Source organism: Galeopterus variegatus, unplaced genomic scaffold, assembly GCF_000696425.1.
Source record: "Galeopterus variegatus unplaced genomic scaffold, G_variegatus-3.0.2 Scaffold733, whole genome shotgun sequence".
Classification (NCBI taxonomy): Eukaryota; Metazoa; Chordata; class Mammalia; order Dermoptera; family Cynocephalidae; genus Galeopterus; species Galeopterus variegatus.
The window spans coordinates 296,534-322,209 of record NW_007726844.1 but is presented as its reverse complement, the minus strand read 5'-3'; the positions used below and the strand labels follow the sequence as shown (position 1 = coordinate 322,209).

The following is a 25,676-nucleotide window of genomic DNA, read 5'->3' as shown; positions in this document are numbered from 1 at the left end:
ACGGAAAAAAAAAAAAAAAAAAAAAAAAAAAAAAAAAAAAAAAAAAATGAAAGTGGGAATAACTTTCTAAGCAACAAGTCACCAAGAAAAATAAGCAGATTTGACTTCATAAAACTTTAAAACTTTTTGCACATCTGGAAAATACCTTCAATAGCTAAACCATTCATGAAAATTGATTTTTTAACATTGAGAAGAATATCAAGAATTCAATAGATAAGCAAAAAACACAAACAGATAATTCATAAAAGAGGAACCACAAATAGAGATAATTCATAAAAGAGGAACCACAAATAGCAAATATATAGCAAAATGTTCAGCCATACTGGTAATCCACAATGCCAATTAAAATAACAGGAGAGTGCCATTTTTTGCTTTTGTTACCCACATATATGATAGTAAATACTGGCCAAGGCATCATGAAACAGGCTCTCTCATACATTACTAGAGGCAGAATTATGTGCAGTCATTGTGAAAAACAATTGCCAAAGTGAATCAAGAGACATGAAATAGCCACACTTTTAATTCCGTAATCCCAATTATGAAGCTCTATCATAAGGAAGCAGTCAGTTTTTCATTGTGGCATTATTGTAATCCATTGAAAGCAATGGAAATTTCCAACAATAAAGAAATACATTAAGGTAGGACATTTCATGTAATATGGTAAAGCCATGAGAATGATAATTACAAAAACTGTAGCAACATGAAAAAATGTTGAATTCAAAAAGCAGGATACAGGGCTGGCTGATTAGCTCAGTTAGTAGGACATGGTGCTGACAACACCATAGTTGAGGGTTTGGATTCCCATACCAGCCAGTTGCTAAAAAAAGAAAAAGAAAGATACAAGAATTGCACATAGAATACAAATTGCACTTCATCGAAATTAACAACCTTTGCACTTCAAAACACACCATTAATAAAATGAAAAGACAACACCACAGTCAAGGGTTTGGATCCCCACACTGGCCAGATGCCAAAAAATAAATGAAATGAAAAGACAAGCCATGGATTAGTAGAAAATATTTGTAAATTATATAAAGGATTTGTATCTGGAATACATAGAGAAGTCTATGTAACTAAAAAAATAAAAAGACAACCCAATTAAAAATAGGCACATCATTGGGCCGGTCCGTGGCTCACTTGGGAGAGTGCGGTGCTGATAACACCGGGGCCCCGGGTTCGGATCCCACATAGGGATGGCCGGTTCGCTCACTGGCTGAGCGTGGTGCTGACAACACCAAGTCAAGGGTTAAGATCCCCTTACCGGTCATCTTTAAAAAAAAAAAAAAGATAAATAAATAAATAAATAAATAAATAAATAAAAAATCTTCTACTGTTGCTTAACTTATCACGCATGTTTTCTAATTTCTCCTCCAACCATGTTCCTTGAGGGCAAGGACAGGAGGCTCTCAATTTAATTTAATAAATGTTTACTGAAGGATTCTTAAGAGTGAGGCACTTAGCAGGCTGCTCCATAGATACAAGGGTGGGTGTAACCTAGTCACAGCCCTTAAGGAGCTGATACTTAAGAGAGAGAATAAGAAAAGTGTCTAGATACTGACAATGCCAAGCAGAAGATGCCAACCACCTGCCTGTCCTTCGCCTTTCATTCATGCCTTTATTAGCATTTACCTCCGGTACAGGGGCAACACTGAGGGTTGCGATCCCGTTGCCAGTCCCCGGTCCGGTACAGGGGCAACACTGAGGGTTGCGATCCGTTGCTGGACACGGAAAAAGACAAAAAAATAAATAAATAAATAAAGGAAAAGACTGATAAGTTTTTCCCAAATTAAAAATAAGAATTTCTGTTTATCAAAAGATAACATAAGGAGGGGCCGGCCAGTTAGCTTATAGTTGGTTAGAGCATGGTGCTGACAACACCAAGGTCCAGGGTTTGATCCCTGTACCAGCCGGCTTCCCAAAAAAGTAAAATAAAAAAAGATAACATAAGGAGAATGAAATTACAAGAATGGCAGAAGATATTTGCAACAAAGAATTTGTTTTGAAAATATATAAATTCTACAAATAAAATTTTAAAACACAGGCAGACTACCCTAATAATAGAAAAAGGAACAAAAGCCTTGCATAAAGGACTTCACACAAGAGTACCTCCTAATGGCCAATAAACATAAGAAGAGATGCACATCTTCATAGTAATCAGAGAAATGCCAATTAGAATCACAATGAAATATCACTACATACCTACTAGATTGATAAAAACTTAGTTCCACATCAGTCAGGACAGGTGTGATTAAGCTGCAGTAACAACTTCAATATCTCAATGGCCTCAAGCAATGAAGGTTTTTTTTTTTTTTTTTTTTTGCTGGCTGGCTGGCACGAGCATTTGAACCCTTGACCTTGGTGTTAACAACACTGTGCTCTGACCAACTGAGTAAATGGCCAGCCTTCCATGAACAGCAGCCTTCCATAACATAAGTGAAAGAAGCCAGACACAAAAGACTACATATTGTATGATTCCATTGCAATGAAATGTTCAGAAAAGGCAAATCTACAGAGACAGAAAGTAAATTAGTTGTTGCCTCAGGTTGGGGGTGGGAATGAGGATTAACATAAAGGGGCACAAAGGGTGACAGGAAATGTTCTAAAATTGGGTTATGGTGATAGTTGCACCGCTTGGTAAATTTACAAAAAATCACTGAACTGTACACTTAAAATGGGTGAATGGTTAAAATGGTATGTAAATGATACCTCAATAAAGTTTTAATAAATGAAATAAGTCCCTCTGCTCAAGATCCAGGCTTCCCATTTCATTTGAAGTGAAAGCCAGAGCTTTACAACTGCTGTAAGGCTCTAGATGATGGATACCAAGCCAATGCCCTTACCTCCCTGATCACATATCCTATTTCTCTTCTTGCTTATCCTCTAGCCACACCAGTCTCTTGGCCATTCCTCAACCAGGCACCCTCTGTTCTCAGGGCCTTTGCTCTTTGTTCCCTTGGCCTAGAATGCTCTTCCTTCAGATATATGCAAGAATTCCTTCCTCACCTTCTTCAAATCTTTATTCAAATATCTCTTTCTTAGTGAGACATTCCCTGGCCACCTTCCTAAAACTACACACCTGCCCCAAACCTACACGCTTTTAAAATCTCCTTTCCTACTTTATTTTTCTACTTAGTAGTAATCACTATATAATATTAAACAATACGTATTTATCTTACTTATTGTCTGTCTTTCCCACTAGAATAAAGCCCCATCAGGGTATGATTAGTTGTCTGTTGTTTGTTGTTGTTGTTGTATTTCCTATGCCTAAAACAGTCCTTGGCACATAATAAGCTCTCAACTAATTTGTTGAATTAGTGCATAAACAATATTTTATAGACTTCTATCCATATATGTTTACTTCATCCTTTTTTTTTTAAAGATGACCGGTAAGGGGATCTCAACCCTGGACTTGGTGTTGTCAGCACCACACTCAGCCAGTGAGCCACAGGCCAGTGCGACTTCATTCTTTTTATTTATTTATTTATTTTTTCCTTTTTGTCTTTTTTCGTGACCGGTAACGGGATCTCAACCCTCGGTGTCACGCCTGCACCGCGCTCAACCAGTGAGCGGACTGGTCTCTATATGGGATCCAAACCCTTGCTCCCGCCACACTCCCAAGTGCCGCACTCTACCGAGTGCGCCACCGGGCCAGCCCGACTTCATTCTTTTTAATGGCTGTAAAATATTCCACTGAATGAATAATACCATAATTTATTTAAACAATCCCCTATTACTAAAGGACATTTAGCAGTGAATATTCTTGTATATATATATATATTTGGGCACTTGTATATCTATTACAAAAATTCCTAGAGATTTTTATAATTCAAAGAATATAAACATTTAAAATTTTGATAGATATTCCCAAATGGATCTCCAAAAACGTTATACTAATTCACACTCCTAGTCAACAGTATTCAAGAGTTACCCAAACCCTCACCAACATGGATGTTATCAACTGCTTCAATCTTTACCAATCTCATAAATGAGAAATGCTGCCTCACTGCAATTTAATTTCCATTGACTTAATTATAAGTGAAATGAAACATCTTTTTATCAGCCATTTGTATTTGTTTTTCTACAAATTTCTCTTTTAGCTTCTTTGTCTATTTTGTTATTGGCCTATTGGTATTTTTACTGATTGGAGTTCTGTACATTAAGGAAATTTGCCTTCTATCTTATGAGCTGCAACTATTTTCCACATTTTTCTTTTGTAAATTGTGTTTAGTGTCTTTGATAGTTCAAAAAAATTTAATTTCTAAGGAGTTAAATTCAATATTTTCCTTTTTTGGCTTCTGATTTTCATGTTATGCCTAAACAGACCTTCCCACCCCAAGATTATAAAACATATTCACTCATGCTTTCATCTAGTACTTTTATTTTATTTTTTGGCGATTGGCCAGTGAGGGAATGGGAAGCCTCGACCTTAGTGGTATGAGGCCTTGCTCTAACAGAGAAACCGGCCAGCCCAATCATTGTATTTTTCATGCTGAAATTTGTGACTAACTTGGAACTTCTGTGTAAACAGTGAAATAGAAGATTCAGCTCACCAATCTCCATGGCTCCTTGACCCCATTCATCATAGTTAATTTCCCACTGATGTGAAATACCACCTTCATCACATACCGCTAAATTCCCCTGTATACTTGGACTATTTTTTAACTCTATTCTATTCCAATGATCCGTCTATTCCTCCACCAATACAAAATATGTTTTAATTTTATAACTTTATGTTTCAAAATCTAAAAGTGCTCGACCTAACCTAATTAATTGAAATTTAAAAATATAAAGTACACTGAAGCTTGCTTCCCCCCCTCCCCTCCCTATGTGTCTACCATCACCTCAGAGGCATTTGAAAGACAGCCCGGCTCTCCCAAAGAGAAATTTTTCAAACTGGAGGAAGAATTAAAGTGGTTAAAGTGGCTCCACTTGGGAGTGACAAATCTTGGGAAAATCCACTTGAACAAACGAAGAGCGCAGATTCTCTCTCTCCCGGTATGTCCACTCCCCTTGGCGACCGAGGCACACCCGCCGACGCCTGCTGCTTTCCCTAGCTCAGCCTCTGGGGGGCGCCTCTGGCGGGTGCCGCGGGCCGGGTAAGCGTGGACCGGGACCCCCCGCCGGAGCGCCTGCGGTTGTCGTGGCGTCACGTCCGGTCCGGGGCGGAAGTCTTCCGCTGGCCGACCGGGAAGTAGGCGAACACGGAGCGATGGCTGTTCTGGAGGCCTTGCTCCCGGGCAGACCAGAGGCCGCGGTGCCCCCGCGGTAGACCGGACCTGGGTGGCGGCCTCCGGGGTCCAGAGGTGAAGAGCGTCTGGGGCTGAGCTGGGACCTTAGAAGGGAGCCTGGGAACCCTGACGACCCCGGTTGCAGCCCTTTCCCTGACCCCGGGTTCTAAACTGCCTTGGCCCCGGCTGCCCCAGAAAGAAGCAGGTCTGTCTGGTATCATACCGCACGGGCTGGGTTTTTCTCCCTTTACCAAGGTATGTGGTAGTCCCAGACCAGAGGTTCAAATTCGCCGATTCACCCTAACATCGCCTCGTCTCCACCGCAGGGATGGAGGGGTCTAAGACGTCCAGCAGCACCATGCAGGTGAGCTTCGTGTGCCAGCGCTGCAGCCAGCCCCTGAAACTGGACACGAGTTTCAAGATCCTGGACCGTGTCACTATCCAGGAGCTCACAGGTCAGCGAGACCCTTGGAAACAGGGTGGTCAATTACGTGGAAAGTGGGCAGCTTTGGAGATACAGGTTTTATGGGGCTATCTGTAGTCTGTCACAGACTCATTGTGTGAATCTAGGAAACTCACTTCATCTCTTTGGCTCTCTGTCTTCTCATCGGGAACATAAAGGAGTCCTATCTTTCTGCTCCTCTTGTTTCAGAGTAAAGGAATATTTATAATAATTAAAAACGGCATTTGTTGAGGACTTACCATATACCAAGGGCATTAAGTATATTATTTCATTTAGTCCCTGCAACAACCCCAGTGAAGTAATATCATCATACATTATTTTACAGATGAAAAATTGAGGTTCAGAGAGGTTAAGTGACTTACCCAAAGTCCAACAGCTGGTAAGTAGAGGAGTAGAGTCTCAAAGTCCCAAGAAGTGAGATGAAGTTAGAGAAAAGAAGACAAGACTGAATAGGCAGTTTAAGTAAACTCACGAATCTGGAGTCAGCCTGTGTGGGTTTAAATTCTGTCTGTTATTTACTAGCAAATTTTTACAATGTAAAACTGCCTCATGAGGTAATTGTAAGGATAAATATGACAAAGTACATAAATACTTAGGAATATGCTAGGCAAATAGTACTCAGTAAATGTTAGCTACTGTTATTATCTGATTTCTCTTTTTTGAAGGGAATTAATTTTTTTTTTTCCTTTTTGTCTTTTTTCGTGTCCGGCAACGGATCACAACCCTCAGTGTCGCGCCCGTACCGGACCAGGACCCGCAACGGGATCGCAACCCTCGGTGCTGCACCCGCACCTCGCTCAGCCAGTGAGCGGGACCCGGTCTGTACATGGGATCCGAACCCTCAGCGGGAGCACTGCTGCGCTCCCAAGCGGCGCACTGTAGCAGTGCGCCACCGGGCCGGCCCGGGAATTAATTTTTTGATATAGATTTTTAACGTTTTGTTATAGAAAATTTCAAACATAGTGTCAAGAGCATAGCATAATGACCTCCCTTTGTATCCATCACCCAACTTGAACATTTAGCCATATTCTGCCATTCTTATGTTATCTATACATCTGAGCTCCTCCCATCCCCCACTCAATTATGTTTTTCACATTATTTTTAAAAGGTAAATTGTCATGCATGAAATATACAAATCTTAGCTGTCCATTTTTGATGTGGATACACTCATGTAATCCAGATCATTGTGATGTAGGAAGGTTTCATCTTCCTGAAAAGTTTCCTCATGTTCTTTCCCAGTTTGAGGGGGAAGCGGGGGGCGGGATGTTAACTTTTGTATTGGAAAATTTCGAAAAATATAATGAGCCCATATATACCCATCACCTTGTTTCAACAGTTATCAGCACATATTTAATCATGTTTCCTCTACAGCCCCATCCATTCTTGCCCACCCCCGAATTATTTTGAACAAATCCCAAACATATAAATACCATAAATAATTTTCTAAGTATTTTTGAAAGATGAGGACTCCTTTTGAAATAATCATGATAACGTTTTGCCTTTACATTTTTTAACATTTCTTTAATCTAATGTAGTGAGGGCGGGGGACAACATATTGTTCTTTGTGTAAACCGTACTTTCAGAAAAAATTGGAGGTGGGATGATGATATTTCAGATACTTTCATATGTCCTCCTGCTTCGATAAGACTGTTTCTACTCAATATTTTCCTTGCCCTTAGCTCCATTACTTGCCACAGCCCAGGTGAAACCAGGAGAGACCCAGGAGGAAGAGGCTAACTCAGGAGAGGTAATAGAAGTGCCCTCTCCCCTGCATGGTGCTGATAACACCAAGGTTAAGGATCTCTGTACCAGCCAGCCGCCAAAAAAAAAAAAGTGCCCTCTCCTCTCTTCTCATACAATAAATATTCTAAGTGGGAGACTTTGATAAGAAAATACAGGAATGCAGGCCGGGTTTCTGCAGGGTACTTTGTGCTCCTAGAGCCCCTGGACTTTTGGGTTCTCTGGTTAACGAGACATTTTACATGATCAGGCCATTATGAATACTTGGAGGGACAAAAGTGCATCTCAGGTCACAGGGATACTGAGTGAGGCAGCCATTCAAAAATGTAGGGAGAGGCTCTTCTTTATTTGAAGCAGGATTATAAACCATTATAGGCTGGAGATGGGAAGATCTATGTGTCCAGGTCATTCCAGGGCATTCCTGGTTTGCATCAGTTGTTCTAGCTAGTTACTAATATCCACTCCTCTCCATTCTCAAAAGTATCTTGGTTTGGACAGTGAGTTGTATAATTACTCTAGACAGAAAGGATTGTCAGTGTTAGAGAACATGTCATTTTTTTTTTAAAGATGACCAATAAGGGGATCTTAACCCTTGACTTGGTGTTGTCAGCACCACGCTCTCCCAAGTGAGCCACAGGCCAGCCCTATAACATGTCGTTTTTAAACTATGATAATGTCAGTGATCCTGTGGAGCAACTTCCTATGAAATAGTGTTGAATACACACCTGAGATTTATTCTGCCACTTAGCAAGGAAGCCAGGCTATTTATCCACCCACTGCTGTCAGTCATTGGGGAGGGCTGACCTCAGGTGGGTGGGGGCAATTCTGGCCAGCATCCCTTGCAGGCAGTGCAAGGCCCAAGGACTAGAGAATGCCTTTAGCAAGAGGTGTGGTGGGCTGGCCGTTGAAGTCAGTGGATGTCATGAGATTTTGATCACATATAAATTATATCGGGCCAGCCCGTGGCTCACTCGGGAGAGTGCGGTGCTGATAACACCAAGGCCACGGGTTCGGATCCCATATAGGGATGGCCGGTTAGCTCACTGGCTGAGTGTAGTGCTGACAACACCAAGTCAAGGGTTAAGATCCCCTTACTGGTCATCTTTAAAAAAAAATAAAAATAAAATTATATCAAAATATCAAAAACATATACATTATCTATTTTGTCTATGCTATGGGAAACTTCATTGTAGTCTGATGTGGTTTTTTCCTTGTACCATGATTTAGGGCATTCTCTCCCCTACCCCTGACTGGTAAGTGTTGAGGAAATGCAAATTTAACCATAAATAGAATATAACAGAATATAGCAGTGCTGTTCCTTACAAAAAAATCAAATGAGACTTGAGATTTGTCTGTACCAGAGGTCCTTTCTAGTCTATGTACATAAGGATTGGCTAGATAATACCTATTTCTTAAGTCTCTGTAGTTTATCAAATTTTGTGGTTATCAATCAAGAGTAAAGCCAAATAGTTCTTTTTTTTTTTCTGACTGGTAAGGGGATCGCAACCCTCAGCACGGTGTTGTCTGCACCATGCTCAGCCAGCAAGCGCACCGGTCATCCCCATATAGGATCCGAACCCACGGCCTTGGCTGCCAGCGCCACACTCTCCTGAGTGAGCCATGGGGCCAGCCCAAATAGTTCTGAAGCTATTTGGGAAATAGACTCCACCTCTAAGCTTCTAGAATTCTAATGCCCTTTTATTTCTTTCCCAGGAGCCATTTATTGAAACTCGCCAGGATGGTGTCTCTCGCAGATTCATTCCACCAGCCAGGTGCCTACTACTCCTCAGCCCCTTGTTCCTTGCCAAAGGCCAGTAGAATTTTAACTGAACCCAAGAGTGAAGATCTGGAGCTAGATGATGGAGATGAATCATCACCTAGCCTTTTGGCTCTTTCAGAAAAGTTGTATTCTGTTATACCTGGCCCATCACCTTCTAGTACTGATTGAGTTTTTCCTGTAGCCATTCACACAATGGGAAGGGACAGTAGCTGTAATGAGGAAGAATTGAGAAAAGTTGAGGGAGTGAATGACTTATAAAAATGATGAGCTCTCAAGAAATTTTAACATATTAAATGTTATTAGATGGTCAGATTCTTAGTTCTCATTGATGCATGTAAAGTTTGCTGGCAAGGGGTATAATATTAAAAAAGTCTCTCCTGATTCTCCTTCCTTTTTACTGTAGACACATACATATCAATTTTTGATGCCCCCTCTCCCTCCTTAGTCTATCCAAGCCAGCCTTCGTGCTGAGTGCCCCTGTGGAAGACCAGCATGGCCTTCCCTTGGGAGGGAGGTACCCTTGGGAGGTCAGTCGAGCTAGGAGTGCATATGTGCCTCGAGGCCCCTCGGCTGGTGCTTGAGAGTCTCTGCCACTGGCACCACAGTAGGTGGGGGAGGCCTTTCTGCTCCCTCATGTGGCCCGTGGGTGGGGGGCTATCTGCAGGATGATGTCTACAGAAAGTGCCAACAGCTTCACTCTGATTGGGGAGGCATCCGATGGTGGCACCATGGAGAACCTCAGCCGAAGACTGAAGGCAAGTGAGCCTCATTTCAGTGTCAGCAGTAGGCCTGGCTGGTAGAGGGGGTGGTTGGGCAGGTAGTATAGGAGAGGCCCTACCCTGACTCTCCCAAACTTCCAGGTCACGGGGGACCTTTTTGACATCATGTCGGGCCAGACAGATGTGGATCACCCATTGTGTGAGGAATGCACAGATACTCTTTTAGACCAGCTGGACACTCAGCTCAACGTCACCGAAAATGAGTGTCAGAACTACAAGTGAGTGCCTCCAGAGCTAGGGCCCGGAGCTCTTACTGCTCCGAGACTGCTTGGTCCTTACGCAAGAACTCTGCACACACGTGCAAACAGAATAACAGGTTCTTTCTGGTAAGTATACTCTGCTTGTGTCCTTGGCAGACGCTGTTTGGAGATCTTAGAGCAAATGAATGAAGATGACAGTGAACAGCTACAGATGGAGCTAAAGGAACTGGCATTAGAGGAGGAGAGGCTGATCCAGGAGGTGGAAGATGTGGAAAAGAACCGCAAGATAGTGGCAGAAAATCTCGAGAAGGTCCAGGCTGAGGCTGAGAGACTGGATCAGGAGGAAGCTCAGTGAGTATTCACCCTGTTCTTCTATCTTTCTGCCCATGCTTGGGGCTCCAGGAGAGGAAATGGCTTCCAGCTGAATGTGTCTGATTAGTTTGTAAACTATAGTCATCTGTCATTCAGCAGCATGTCTGCTCCAGATCCTGCATATTGTTTCCAGGCCCTGTTTCTAGACGTTTGTTGGAAAAGTTATATATGAAGAATCGGCATGATCAAGTGAAAAAAGGGTACTGGTTAAATAGAGAGTGCAGAAACTAGGGCTGTAGTCTTGGCCCTGCCCTGTAGGAAATGGACTTACCTGGATAAGTGAGTGATTTTCTAGTCATTCTCATCTGGAAAGATGAGCATATTAGCCTATATTTGTTCCCTTCCAGTTCAAAAATTTCACAAATGTTCTTGTCCTAAGAGAACTCTCTGTCTAGTCAAAGAGACACAGTGTCCACACTAATTGAAGTTGGGGAAGTGAAGAACAGAGGAAAAGAGTTTCACTGGATACGGTGTATGCTAACTATTTAAAGGACAATAAGTGTATAGAAGTGAAGTTATAGAAAGCTAATTATGGCCAATTCATGGAAGCAGCCACTCTTAACCCATTCACCTCACTTCTGGAAAAGGTCAGAAATACAAGAGGTTTTTTTGTCCTGGTTTGGGAGAGTTCTTTTTTCCTCCATCTTTTTGCATACAGGCAGTTGGAATTTGAGACATTTCTGTTCCTCCCAGGCAAAACAGCTATGGCATATATGTTTCTCTGTGTGGGATCTATGACAAATATAAAAGATGCTATAACTAGATGTCACCATATCACTAGACTAAATCGTTCAGAGGCATGGTGAGGGAGAAACTTTAGCCCCAACTAACAGCCTTGAAATGGACCCCTTGGTTGCTCACAGGTATCAGAGGGAATACAGTGAATTTAAACGACAGCAGCTGGAGCTGGATGATGAGCTGAAGAGTGTAGAAAACCAGATGCGTTATGCTCAGATGCAGCTGGACAAGCTGAAGAAAACCAATGTCTTTAATGCGACCTTCCACATCTGGTAATGAAGGGTAGAGTGTGAGAAGTGTTTGGGGTGTGCTACATATCTGGATCTTAGCTGCTGACTAAGCCAGGGTCCCTCTGAAACAGGAGGGACTGTGTGTTATCTTCACCCCAGCTAGGTTTCTTTGATTTCTTGTGATGGAATAGGCACAATCAGGGGATTAGAATTCTAGAGCTTGGTGATATCCACCCTTCCAAGAAAGGGGAAAGGTCTGAGCCCTCCAGCCACATGAAAACCTGGTCAGCTGCCTGGTGCTAATTTCATGTTTTAATTTATTTGATGTTTAATCCATTTAATAACTGTTGAGTGTCTACTATGTGGTAGGCACTGTGCTAACCACTAGGAGGGCGACAGAAACAGTGTGCAGTCTACCTTCTAGTTGCTTATAATCTGGTGGAAGAGATGGATGAATAATAGCAATCGTAATACAGTGTGAAAATGGTAAACCCAGGGTGCTGTGGAAACACATAAGGGCACTTTATCTAATTTGAGGAGGCCGCATGGAAAGTTTACCCCAGAGGAGGTTGATGTTTAAGCTGAGAGATGAAGTAGAAGTCTGCAGATGGGGGGTTGTTCCTGGCAGAGAGAACATCATGTGCAAAGAAACAAGAAAGAGGGAGTGGTGAACTGAGAAAATTGAAAGAAGCTTATTGTGACTGACAATTGAATGTAAAGGGGAAAGTGACTGGATATGAAACTAGAGAGTTACCAGTTCCTAAAGGATTTTGTAGGCCTCATTAAAGGGTTTGGACTTGATTCAAAAGGCACAAAAGTGGCAAAATAACATTTGCATTTGTAAATGATAGCTTTACCTGCAGTGTGGGAAATGACTTGAGGGAAGGAGGTGGTATTTGGTAAGGAGATTTGGTCATAGGATTCTTTTTTTTTTTTTTTTTTTTTTTTAAAGATGACCAGTAAAGGGATCTTAACCCTTGGCTTGTTGTTGTCAGCACCACGCTCAGCCAGTGAGCTAACTGGCCATCCCTATATAGGATCTGAACCCATGGCCTTGGTGTTATCAGCCCTGCACTCTCCCGAGTGAGCCACGGGCCGGCCCTGGCCATAGGATTCTAAACAGGAAAGGAGTAGTAGCATTGAATTTGGAGAGAAGTGGACAGATTTAAGAGATTTAGGAGGTAAAATCAATAGAGCTTGGTCAGCTTTTAGGGAAAGGAGCCAAGAGAAAGCATTCAAGGATGACAGCAGGTTTCTGCTTTGGCATCTGAACACCAGGGGGCTTGGTCAGCTTTTAGGGAAAGGAGCCAAGAGAAAGCATTCAAGGATGACAGCAGGTTTCTGACTCAAAGGTGATGACTCAAATTTTAGACAGGTATTTAAAGTGCCAAGTAGAGTTTAGATATATGAATCTGAAGATGAGGAGAGAGATTTATGCTAGGTTTCGGGTGATAGTGGGAAATCTCAAAAGTTTTAAGTAATACCTGTATTTTTTCTGCCTTCCTTTATAGGCACAGTGGACAATTTGGCACAATCAATAACTTCAGACTGGGTCGCCTGCCCAGTGTCCCTGTGGAATGGAATGAGATTAATGCTGCTTGGGGCCAGACAGTGTTGCTGCTCCATGCCCTGGCCAATAAGATGGGTCTGAAATTTCAGAGGTAAGAAATGTAGCCCTTTCTTGGGGTGTGATGTATCTTTGATATAATCTGTATCTATCTCCAAGCTGGTTCTGCTCTCCAGTATGGCAGGAGCCCTTGCTGCCAACAAACTGGGAGTTTTCTGTGGGTGGAGACTCTGTTTCTGGTTTTCCCTTACCACAGGGCTCTTTCCACTGATCGAGCAATCTTTGAGCTGTATAAACATAGTGGAAATCCCCAACCCGTGGTCTCTAGAACTTTAGTGTTCCTCAAGATATTATCAGTTTTTGTTTTTAAAATCTAAACCAAAAGATACATTTGTCCTTGAAAGTCCCCCAGACAATTATGTAATAAATGTGGTTTGTTCAGTAAACAAAAACTCTGAAGCATGTATCCTGTGAAGAGGTGGGAGAGAGGGTTGGGAATAATAAAAGAAATCCTTGGCTAGTATGAATTGTGAAAATCATTGGGTTATAACTTCTTAATAATCGCTTTAGGAGGAGTCCTGTATCCATCTCTGTATGCATCTTCATTTTAGGTATCGACTTGTTCCCTATGGAAATCATTCGTATCTGGAGTCTCTGACAGACAAATCTAAGGTACTTTGGGAAGCTCCATTTTCACTGAATACAGAATTCTTATACCTGCTAACAAAATTGATGGTTTGCTTTGATATTGGCATTATTCAATTTCTTTCTTAGACTGAGATAGCTCATGAAGAGCCAGAGTCTTGTTCAATATCTTGTCTAGTTCAGGTTTAGCCCTTTGGGTGTTGTAGAGAAAAATTAGATTTCTACAGTCTTTGAGAAGGGATATAGGTAAATCAGAGGACGATGTGTGCACTGGGATGGGGAAAGAATCACCATGTGATAGATGTATATTTCCATTGATGGTAAAACAGTTCTAAGTGCACTGTTATTTGCCCAATGTTATTGCAGTGGTTAGAGGTTATAAAACATAGAGTTCAGCCACAATACCTGTTTCCAGTGGTATATAGACAGAATGTGACTTGAGAGATTGATAGGATTGGGAACTATCTGTGGTAGCCTGTCTTGGTGCCACACCAATAGCCAGTTCTCTTTTCTTGGTCAGGAGCTGCCGTTATACTGCTCTGGGGGGTTGCGGTTTTTCTGGGACAACAAGTTTGATCATGCAATGGTGGCTTTCCTGGACTGTGTGCAGCAGTTCAAAGAAGAGGTTGAGAAAGGCGAGACACGTTTTTGTCTTCCTTACAGGTCAGTATCCCCCAATGCTGAGTGAACCTATAGTAGGACCAAATTGAAAGGAATTGAAGGAACAATAAGAATGGAGGCAACACGTAGTATAGATGGTAGGAAAGCAAAATATAGTGTAAAATTCCATGACACTGATGGGCCAAGACTGATCCAACACTGCAAGCAGGACAGAATGTGATCACCTGGTCCCTGGGGTAAAAGAATGTTGTCTTAAATGGTTTGAGGGATTTTCTTGACACAGAGCTCAAGCCTGCTTTCCAGTTTCAGGAAGGATTTTCCCTGAAGCCCTTGGAAATACATAGGAATGCTTCTTTTGGTCAAATTTTATAGGAGCTCAGTAATGGGTGGAAACTCTAGTTCTTATGTAGAGTAAGGCACTGAGCTGCCTCTATCACCCCAAAACAAAGCATTTCTTTTCTTCTGCCTCCCTTCTCTCCCCATGAATTCAGGGATGCCTAGAAAAACAGTGATGAGTACTGTAACCCTACCTCCTGCTCCAGGCTTCTCATCTGTTTGGGTGTGTGTCCTGTCTCTGTACCCTGCAATGACAATGAGGCTCTTGTGGCAGCCTTCTTGATTTTTAGCTTTCAAGCAAATCCAAAATACACTACCATTCCTCACCAAGAGTTCTTTAATAAGATGACGTGAATGGTCCCATGATCAAGTTCCTGCCCATTTGCCTGAACTGACTTAACTTGGATCTCTGTTACTAATGAGCTATGCTGTATCCATCTGCAGGATGGATGTGGAGAAAGGCAAGATTGAAGACACAGGAGGCAGTGGCGGCTCCTATTCCATCAAAACCCAGTTTAACTCTGAGGAACAGTGGACAAAAGCTCTCAAGTTCATGTTGACGAATCTTAAGTGGGGTCTTGCTTGGGTATCCTCACAATTTTATAACAAATGACTTTCTTTTTTCCTTTGGGGAATGTGTGCCTTAAAGGCTTTAAATTTTGTTTAGTTTGCAAAAGAAGTTTTAGGTTAAATTTAGGTATTATTAAACAGCACATGTTTACAATACCAAAAAAAAAATAAAAATCCACAAAGGTCACTTTATTTTAAAATATCATATGACAGTTTCTAGAGCTACAGCATGCCGTGTATAGCTACCAGCCCTTGTCAGTTTTGACTCTTAACCCCATGCCTTCCTTTCCCTCTCTCCCCTGAAAACAACTAATTTAAGTTTGTTGCTTTTGTTTTTTTAAACTGAGTTGAATTGAGATAGATGTGTTTTGACTGGATTTTATCTCTCTCAACTTCCTTCACTTACAATATGAAACAGAAACTTTTGTCCCCACTGAGACGAGATGTTTGAGATGCACAGTTGGATAATGTGGGAAAATGACATCTAAGCTTTGCCTGGACACCATGTGATGTGATCAGAAGCTTGAAATGTAACACTTCTCACTTGGTTCTAGTCCCGAATGCCTTCTCTGCTCTGTGTTAGAAATGTGAAATGGTGTTTGATACTGTTTGAGACATTATGGAGAGATTTAATTATTTGTAATAAAAGACTTGCTACAGTCTGATAACTGACCAGAGGTACACTGTTGGGTCTTTAACTAAAATAGAGTACTTTATATTCTGGGAGAATTGAGTTCAAGTGCTGATATGAGGTAATTCTGTTGAAACATGCTTAGAGATGGGTTAATTTTAGTTTTAAAGAAGACTCTAGTGAGGGCTGGCCCGGTGGCGCACTGCTATAGTGCGCCGCTTGGGAAGTGCGGCGGCACTCCCGCCGAGGGTTCGGATCCCACATACGGACCGGTTCCCGCTCACTGGCTGAGCAAGGCGCGGGAGCGATGCCGAGGGTTGCGATCCCGTTGCCGGTCCCGGTCCGGTACGGGGGCGACACTGAGGGTTGCGATCCGTTGCCGGACACGGAAAAAGACAAAAAGGAAAAAAAAAGACTCTAGTGAAAATAGACAGCTGTAGAGAAAGCCCTATTTGTGTAGGTCTCAATAACAGAACAGAAATGTCAAACTAAGGAGAAATAAAGGCTACCTCTTTGGTGTTCAATTAAGATCATCCAGATAGTTTCTGTTTTTGATACTAATCTCCATGTCTGATGTTCCTTCTTAATGAAATTAAGTTAAAGAATAGCCATAAATATCTTGCTAAATAAAAATGAATGAACTTCACTAATCTTCTATCTCCTCCCAGCTACTTGTCATTTTCAGTCTGATTTGACAAAAAGGACATGCTTATCCACTTTAACTCTTTCTCTGATGCAGAAAAATAAGCATGAAATTGGAATACAAAATACAGTTCAAAAGAGACTTGGAACTTTTGTACCCTGAGTATGAAAGTAAACAAAGAGAGGCATGAGTGCAGTGATGGAAGGCTGTTTACATTTGGTGGATTCAGCCTGCCTCATGTGTTAGAGGAAGCAGCAGCCCTCAGAGCTCTGGCTGCCATGTGGGGAGGAATAGGCTGTCGCCCTGGAGTGTTGGCTCCCACGCTGTGAGTCAGGATTGCATAAGAGAACTCTGCAATACTCTCCAAGGCAATGCCAGTGATGCTCTGCAAATGCCCCACAACCTTCAGAAATAGAGACAGATTTCTTATTAATAAATAATCTTAACATGTTTTAGTGCACAAACGCACACATTGCTTGGGATCCCAAGCCAAACATAAATTTTTTTCCATTTCTCTGATCTTATGGAGACTAAATCCAGATTCCAGTGTTTGTCAATGGCCAAATTACATTAGGATACCTTTGCCCTGATAGTTTTAGCATGGAAACTTTCTGTAGACATCCCCCTCTGCTGGAGATTAAGTTTCATAAAATTTAAGGTAGATATTTTGGCCTTGCCATTTTCTCTATTTGGGGGGATGTACTTATTGGACTTTAACATAACAGTGAGTCATCATTATAAAGGGAAACAAACAAGCTGAACTTGGGACTCCATTTCCAATTTCATAAGAGGAAAGCCGGAGGAAATGTTTCAGTCCTATCCTAGTTTTTTCTCTCCCAAATCTTGCTCACTCATCCTAATCCTGGATCTTGGCACTTATCTGTAGGTTTTCTTCTGTTTTCTTTTAACTGATAGGGGAATGCTTTCTATTAAGTGAACTTCGACCATGCTGGTCCTGCTCAGTGGTGCATACCTGGCTCCAACACTCGTGGTTTTGGATGAAAGCACTTGCTGCAATAATTCCTACTGCCAACAGCATGAAGTCTTCTTTCACTGAAATAAACTTTTCCCTGAGTGATTAAAACATATTAATTGTGCAGCTAGAATGAAACTTAATCTCCCAAATCCTAGGTTCATGGAACTTCAGCTATGAATTGTTTATGTTGATCATCTTAGATTTTTTAGATAAGGGAGGAAATGGTCAAATAATAGCTAATTGACCGCTCCCTCATCCTCCCCTGGATTGAAGCATGAACCTCATTTCTGAATGGTTAATAGGCCTTTTGTTGTTCCATCTGTCTGCCTAATAAACGTAACTGTGAGACTTTTGATCAGTCTGACTTTACAGTACTCAAACACTTTTGTATAAATTGCAACCCTGTGACTGTCTTATTTTCCTGAGTGACTTTAAAAGTAGTCCAATAATCTCAAATTATAAACAAACAGGTATAAAGGAAGAACTAATGAAGAAAGTATGTTAATTACTTGATGTAATTTAAAAGTAAAAGCCTTTAGGGTTCTTCTGATTGGGCACAGTCCTCTGCATCCAAGCAACATATTGGAAGTTAATGAGAACCAGGTAACCTGTATAGGTTATCTGTGGACTGGATTCTTTGCTAGGTTAATTTCATTCCCCAAGTATTTGGGGGGGGGGCATGAGGGTGTGGGGGTGTGGAAGGACAGCTGGCTGGTGCAGGGATCTGAACCCTTGATCTTGGTGTTAGCAGCACCACACTCTCCCAAGTAAGCCATCAGTAATCCCCTGTTCCCCAAGTTCTTGCAGTCTGCTCCCCACTCCCTCTCTTTCTGGAAGAAGCCTACCCTATAGGAGCTGCCTTACCCTTGTAGCTGACTGGGTGTGGAGTTCTCAATTGAAGCCCTCAGCAGGCTCTCATATATGGGTTCATGCAGAAGATATACCAGGTCGAGCAGGGTCAGGCAGGTTGCATGCAGCCGTGTGGCTGGGACCAAACAGCCATTGTATCCTGGATGGAGTGTGGGCATGGTAGAGAACATTAAGTGGATCTTCTCTGATCAGAACCACAGTTGTCTTGTGACATAAAGCTGTTGAGCTTCTAATGTGCTTCATGGTTGCTATCTTCCACTCTAAGAAACCTGTTTAGCTGGAGGTCAATTTTAAAGGACAAAGGGAGAGGTAGAGAAACCTCCATCTGTAGTATATACATTATTAGAGTATATTTGTTCCTCTCATGTTATGCCTTTCTATAAAACCAATAGCCTGCAATAAAAGAATGTCTGGTGAGTCCAAAGAAACCAGTTGCTGAGACCTCTGAACTTTCCCTGACAAGTGCTAGAGGAAACACCTTTTTCTGTTATCTAGAGACACCATCAGGCTTCCTGCTGTTCCTCATTGGCAAGTTCTGCCCACTACTCCCAAATTCCTGTGCATATTTTTTATTGCCTCATATGGTAGTCTCCAACCCACATTCCCTGACACACTTAATAAAGTACCTAAAACCTCTAGGAGCATCTCCACATATGCCAGGGGAGTAGGCAGATTGATTTGGAAATTCAGAGACTTCAAAACATCAAGCTCTGACTCCAGCAGTTCTTCTTTAGTGTATAGATATCCTAGAGCCTGGAGGAAATTCAGGACTGTAACGTTGCTGATTATCTGAGCAAAGAAAAAGAAACTGTGAGGGATAAAGGTCATGTATCTTGGGAGAGTATACATAGCCCTTCACAATCCAGCCCATGCTTTTATCTTCAGTCTTCTCCCTTTTAATTCCCCCTTACACTCTATGCGTGTCATACAGAATTACTTGCAGTTCCCAAACCCACCATGCTGTCCCTCTTCAAGCCACTACACATGTTCTTTCCCATACCTAAATGTCTCTTCTTTTCCTCCTCCTCCTCTCCCTTAACTCCTCTTCTTCTCTTAGGATCCACCCATCTCCTACGACCCCCAACTTCAAGAAGTCATTTTCTCTAAATATACTTTCTTGACTCTCCCAGGCTGATGAGGTACATGCACAGCCCTCTGTATTTACACTAATCAGAGCACTTTTTCACACTATTTGCATGTGTGTCTTTTCCCACAGAATTCCTTGAGAGCACAGACAATATTTTTGCTGTTGTAGCCATGGCACCTAGTGCAGCATCTAGTCATAGAAGAAACTCAGTATTTGTTGACTGAATGATATTTTACTGTACAGGCATTAGGTAGTGATGTCGAAACATCTTATCTATAAATGTAATAGTTTGCCTTTAATGCTGATAGGTATGTTGGCAATTCAGGCACCTTATGTAAACTGTCCTTGAGTCCAAGGGGAGGAAAGGTGACCCGTATGAATGATGGCATCTGTTCAGCAATTATTCTTTGGGAACAGAACTTCAGGCTATTTAACTGCCTCTGTGTGACTGTGTGTGTTTAGGAGGTATGCTTGGGAAGCATAATTACACTGTGGAATTTTCACATGAGCAGTATCACCTAGCCTAGGAGCAGGTTTCTCACAGCCACGATGAGCTGGTTTCTTTCTAACACTCAGGTGCCCGTGAGCAATCCCAGCTCCTTACTTTGTAGTGGAAGGAAAGTTTGCTGGCCAGCTGAACACACGACACAAGACGGAGGATAAACTTGTTGAAAAGCTGCTCTTTCTGAGCCCTCCAATTCTGAGACTCCGTCTTCTCGGTATCTCTCAGTTGGACTGTGGCTTGCCTACAGATGTTTTCTGCCTGCTTAACCATAAACCTATAAGATAGGGAAGGGAAGAGTAAATAATCCACACTCACACAACCTAAAAGGAGTTTGTGCTTCAAACTATGCTACATCTTATCCTCTCCAATATCAATTGCTGGCTAAGAAATTTACATTTGCCAGTAAAGAGAGAGGGTGTAAAACCAAGCCTCAAAGTAAGGTGCAATTAGTACTTTGTTAAAGATTTAGGTTACAATAGCCATTCTGAGAGGTACCACTCACAAAAGGCCTTATGCTCAGGGTTTTACCTTTCTAGGATTTCTACAGCCTGGTAGCTCACGGATTTCTCCAGACACCATTGCTCAGACAGGAGAAAAACAAACTCTGCCAAAACAGGAAAGAAGAGTGTAACTCACAAGATACAACTAAAACTACTCTGTGAACTCTTGGCGTTGTGTAAGAGCCATGATGGGGCCAAGGGAAATGGGTCAGGAGGTGAGAAAAATGAGATTAAAACAACTAAAGCTGAGCTTAGTTTCCTTTGTTGCCAATAGGCAGATCAGAGGCATGAAAACGAGGCTGACTGAGTGCCAAAGAGAAGGGCTTACCAAATCCCTTTGGTGACCCTTCAGGCTTCTTGTGGGTCTCAGCTGATAAAAAGACTTGACCAGCTACACACAAATAGACCAGCTGATCTAGTTGGTCTCTGCACCATGATGAGAGCCTCCAGCTTCAAGGAAGATTCTTGGATGGATAAAAACCCTAACCCCTATATTCTGTTTTCAGTGGAATGTTGGCAGGAACAGAAAGGTCCCTCCTGGAGCTTTGATATTCTTTATGACACTGTTTGTTTAGTAACCACCCTCTGGAGAACACCCATTGCTTTACAAACACAATTCACCTTACCGCTGGACACCATCTCTCTACCACCAGCTTGTTGGGTAAATCTCTGGTGACTAAGCCTCTCCCCAAGCACAAGTTTGTTACTGTGGAGTGGCTTGTTTTGAAGAAACATCCCCTAAATCAGGGAACATAGCCCAGTTTGTGGGGAGGGAATCATTGGGAAGGGCAAGATACCTTGGCAAGACTTTAGCTGCCTCTGTTTCTCTTTGAAAGAACAGCCCCAGATAAAATTCTATTTAACTTGCAATATCATTAGAGGGTGGAAGCAAGGGTAAATGTCAGTTCTCAACAGAAAACTCCTGCAGACCTAGGAACTTTTAGCAAAGAATTACACATAGTCAAATTATCATATGTCTTCAAAGAAAATCTGACTTAGGGAAAAAAACGTCAAAAAGTGAAGCTAGCACAAGACAGTGTAACAATGTAGTCAACACTCATTACACACACATATATATATAAAACCTTATCATTACAGAGACCACAGCTCTGCTAGCAGTATCCAATGTAGACAGGAATTAGTTCAAGCAATTTAGCAAAATACCCCAGAACACATAATTGTGTGTTATTACCCCATCCTTTTATTTCATTTTCTGTTTTCCATGTTAATTTGCCAAGAAAACTGAGCTTGGGTTAGGTGGAATGGATGAGGGTTACACCTCTCCCTCGCTACTGGCTACATCTCCTCCTCTGGCCCCTTCTACCCTCTCAAGCCAGGGCTCCATCTTTCTCCTTCTCCTTCCCATCACTGTTGAATTTCTTGAAAGCCTGGCTTACACACCTGCTGCTTCCACTTCATCATTCACTCCCTAATTTTCTGCAGTTTGGCTTCTACCTTTCCCAACTTGCTGAAAGGATTATCTCAAAGGTCAACAGATATATCCAAATTGTTAAATATCATGGCCTTTTTGCAATCGCCATTGCTGTTGTTCTTCCTGAAGCAGATTCAATAGCTGGCCACATCCTTCTTGAAACTCTCCTCTTTGCTTCCAAGGTCCTTTGGTTCTGTTCCTACGTCCCCAGCCACTCCCTTTATTTCCTTCATGACTCTTCTTTCTACTCCAATTCCCTGACCATGAAATGTTTCCCAAGGAATTGTCCTTGAGTTCTCTTTTCTCCCTCTAGGAGCTTATCCTCTGCCAGTTTCAGCAATATCATTATGAAGATAACTCTCAAACCTTTATCTCTAGTTCTGACGTACTCTTTAAAGAGCCTGCTAGGAACCTCCCTCTAGATGTTCTGCAAGCACCTTAAACTCAGTAGATCCAAAACCAAAGCTATTATCTTTCCCAAACAAAAGTCATGTTTCCTCCTGTTTTATGATGTTCGTGTGTGTGTGCATGCACACGTGTGTGTTTCTCTTAATGGCAACACTATACTCCCAGTCTCCTAGGCCCAACGCTTTGGCACAGTCATCTCTTCCTTCTTCACTTCTTAAATTCATCCACAGCAGAACCCTAAAATTTACTTCAGAAAAAAAAAAATTTTTTTTTTGGGCTGGCTAGTACAGGGATCTGAACCTGTGACCTTGACGTTACAAGGCTGTGCTCTAACCAACTAAGATAACCAGTCAGCCCGGAAATGTTTTTAATCCATTCTTCTTTGTGATTCCCTCTGCTCTATCAACTAGACCACTGACACGGACGCCTCTGGTCTGCCTGCCTCCCATGTCTCTCTAGTCAAATCCATCCTCTACATCACTACCCAAATAAATTTTACTAAGGCAAAGGTTACAGACATATCACTCCCTTATTTAAAAACCTTCAACGTCTTCTTATTTTCCTACTAAATCAAGTATAAACTCCTCCCCTAGGCATCCAAATTTCTACATGGTATGTCTTCAATTTCAACCACTTAATTTCAACTGCTCTTCCACATGCTCTGGCCAATATGGACTATACTATACACTGCACGCATATATTCCCACAGCTTTACTCATGCTGTCCCATTTTGGTAGGAATGCATCCCCCTCCTCCACCAACTAAAAAGTCATCCTTCCTTCCATGTCTACATCAAAGGCCACGACGCCTGGACCACTCCCTTAATTCTTCCTCTCACCCCATCACTCCTTTCAAGCCCCATAAAAGCTTGTTTTCTCTCTCTCTCATGTTGCTTATCCAACCATAGTTGTACATAGTCATTGGCCTACTTGTCCTAGTATCCCTCAAAGATTGCGCATAGTTGGAAAGCAAGGACTATATCTCTGTTTCATCTTTCTATCCCAGGCATGTCAATAGTAAGCAGCCTACACATGCTGCAGGGTGCTGATGTCTCCCGGTCATTATTATATCCCCAGCTCCTGGCATAGAGTAGATACTAACAAACATTGGAATGAATAAGATACACCGAATCTCAAGGTCGGTGCCCCAAAGACAGGTGCCCCAGTCCCCTATGAGCCCGACCCTCCGGCCCTGCAGCCCCACCCACGATGCGGGTCTCCCTGAAGCTGCCCATCCGGCCCGCAGCCTCCTGCACGGCTTGCTCATTCTGCTGGGCCAGGTGAAGTAGAGCATCTTCGATCGTCTCTGTGGCAACAGCTCCAAACTGAAAGGCACTGAGGGAGGCCAATTCTGGCCTCACAGTTCCGTCCATATTCACAAGCCTTTGGGGCACCAGAACGGTTCACTGGATCTATAAAACGGCACCCTCAGCTACTCTCCAGAGTCTTCCGTCACACCCTGGATTTCTCGCTCCCTTCCGGCGTTTTCGTCCTCGCCTCAAGTCTGAGGAAAAGCCTCGAGCCCTCACAGCTTTTTCCCGCCCCAACGGCCGCGGACCCTTCAGCCAATCAAAAAGCGCAGCCGCTTCTCTCCTCCCCCGCCCTTCCCCTCTGGCCAGGAGACCCGGCTCTGCCCTGAAAAGGGCACGCGCACTACAACTCCCAGCGTCCCCTGCAGCGGCCAAGGACTACCATTCCCAGTGAGCCCCGCGCCCCAGGACTGCGACGTGAGTAACAGCAGCATGGCGGCGTCAGGAGCTGGTGAGCCTGTCGATGCTAAGAGTGAAAAGGCCCCGTTTGCTCAGCGCATCGACCCCACTCGGGAGAAACTGACTCCTGCTCAACTGCAATTCATGCGGCAGGTGCAGCTTGCCCAGTGGCAGAAGACTCTGCCACAGCGGCGGACCCGGAATATCGTGACCGGCCTGGGCATCGGGGCCCTGGTGTTAGCTATTTGTATCCATCCGGGCTGTGGCATCGGGGAGAACGCATATGGGGCCAGCGGAGGGCAAGAGAACCACGTAGGAGGGTTCAGCTAGGCGTTTAATGTTCGGGTAAAGTGGGGTCAGTACCTTACCTTGTCTTTTCTAAGGTGCTCTATTAATATGGTTTATTAATAGTAACGGAGTTGGGCCGGCCCATGGCTCACTGGGGAGAATGCGGTGCTGATAACACCAAGGCCATGGGTTCGGATCCCATATAATGATGTCCGGTTCGCTCACTTGGGAGAGCGTGGTGCTGACACCACCAAGTCAAGGGTTAAGATCCCCTTACCGGTCATCTTCTTTAAAATAAATAAATAATTAATTAATTAAAAATAAAAAATAATAGCGGAGTTGGGTCGGGACTCAGAGCAGAGAACTAGAAGCTGGAATCATTAATTTGGGAGAATGGGAGACTCACAAGGGTGGTAGATCAAGTCTAGGAAAAGCAAACGTGCATATTCCAAGTGGTTTCCTGAACCCACCTCCCCAGATGGTTACACCTTCTACTCGGTGTCCCAGGAGCGTTTCCTAGATGAGCTGGAAGACGAGGTCAAAGCTGCACGAGCCCGAGCTCTCGCAAGGGCATCAGGACCCTAATCTGTATGGGCACTGAACATCTCCAACCTGCAGGAGCCCCTTCACATGGTGGATGATGCCCCGTGATCCTACACAAATTGATGCCTGCTTACTGTGTCACTGCTTACCTTACTAACCTTGGACTATGTTTGAGCCCAAGAAGCCATGGTCTTAATTATGCATTTAGTCAGTGTCAAGGGAACATTGCCCACCTCAAACTCACTGTGTACAGTGATTGAATGCTTGTTTGTTTCCTTGTTTGAAGGGTTTGTGACCTTGGCTTTTCCCAAACTTTCTTTGTGGTTTGCTCCCTTCACCTCTTAGGGGCTCAGCTGTTATGGGAGTGGGTGTGGCAGCTCTGTGCAGTGTTGGAGCCTAAAGCGGGAAAGATAGGGTCAAGTTGAGAATAATAATAAACTGAATCATCTCTCCTGGAGCCAAGTGAATGTGTGGGGGCAGAGAGACGGCATGGCACTTCATGCTGGAAAGCTCCATAGGCAGTAGCTACAGCAGTGGCATTGCCCCAGGGAGCCGTAAATGTTTAACTAGAATTACTTTTTCTGTGAGATCTTTCCACCTGATTTAAGGGAGCGATTACTGGGCTGTTTGAAGTAAGTCTTAGTGGAAGGAAGGTCACGCTTCTGTCCTCTACCCTGAAAAGCACACTCTTAGTCTAAGTCTACTGCCTTTTTCTGTCCCTAGAGAGAGAGGTAGATGAAGGATGAGGGACAAGGAGCCTTCATTCTTTTAACTTTCACAGGTGCTTGCCTATATAGGCCTAGGGTGGGGTCTGGA

The 25,676-nt window shown here is 43.0% G+C and overlaps 3 protein-coding genes across 8 annotated transcripts; 2 read left to right on the top strand and 1 right to left on the bottom strand.

Moving 5' to 3' along the window:
* Positions 1–4,977: 4,977 nt before the first annotated feature.
* Positions 4,978–15,941, top strand: BECN1 (beclin 1, autophagy related). Of its 6 annotated transcripts, none has more exons than XM_008571900.1 (13): positions 4,978–4,995; positions 5,555–5,683; positions 7,371–7,438; positions 9,145–9,203; positions 9,876–9,966; positions 10,072–10,208; positions 10,347–10,541; positions 11,426–11,572; positions 13,042–13,191; positions 13,709–13,769; positions 14,263–14,405; positions 15,144–15,285; positions 15,688–15,941. In XM_008571900.1, the coding sequence occupies exons 2-13, from the start codon at positions 5,557–5,559 to the stop codon at positions 15,718–15,720; spliced, it is 1,353 nt and encodes a 450-aa protein (XP_008570122.1). In that variant the 5' UTR covers positions 4,978–4,995; positions 5,555–5,556; the 3' UTR covers positions 15,721–15,941. The 6 variants fall into 6 exon arrangements, with proteins under 6 accessions (XP_008570122.1, XP_008570119.1, XP_008570123.1 ...); XM_008571897.1 differs by lacking the exon at positions 4,978–4,995 and adding an exon at positions 5,168–5,303; XM_008571899.1 differs by lacking the exon at positions 4,978–4,995 and adding an exon at positions 5,352–5,433.
* Positions 6,645–25,317, top strand: LOC103589854 (cytochrome c oxidase assembly factor 3 homolog, mitochondrial). The gene is made up of 4 exons (XM_008571905.1): positions 6,645–6,655; positions 12,752–12,756; positions 24,048–24,276; positions 24,796–25,317. The coding sequence occupies exons 3-4, from the start codon at positions 24,063–24,065 to the stop codon at positions 24,900–24,902; spliced, it is 321 nt and encodes a 106-aa protein (XP_008570127.1). The 5' UTR covers positions 6,645–6,655; positions 12,752–12,756; positions 24,048–24,062; the 3' UTR covers positions 24,903–25,317.
* CNTD1 (cyclin N-terminal domain containing 1) lies at positions 16,669–23,952 on the bottom strand. The gene is made up of 7 exons (XM_008571904.1): positions 23,525–23,952; positions 20,510–20,585; positions 20,081–20,255; positions 19,016–19,178; positions 18,384–18,528; positions 17,517–17,613; positions 16,669–16,946 (listed from the first exon to the last, which is right to left on the bottom strand). Exons 1-7 carry the CDS (start codon positions 23,691–23,693, stop codon positions 16,779–16,781), a joined length of 993 nt encoding a protein of 330 aa, XP_008570126.1. The 5' UTR covers positions 23,694–23,952; the 3' UTR covers positions 16,669–16,778.
* Positions 25,318–25,676: the final 359 nt, after the last annotated feature.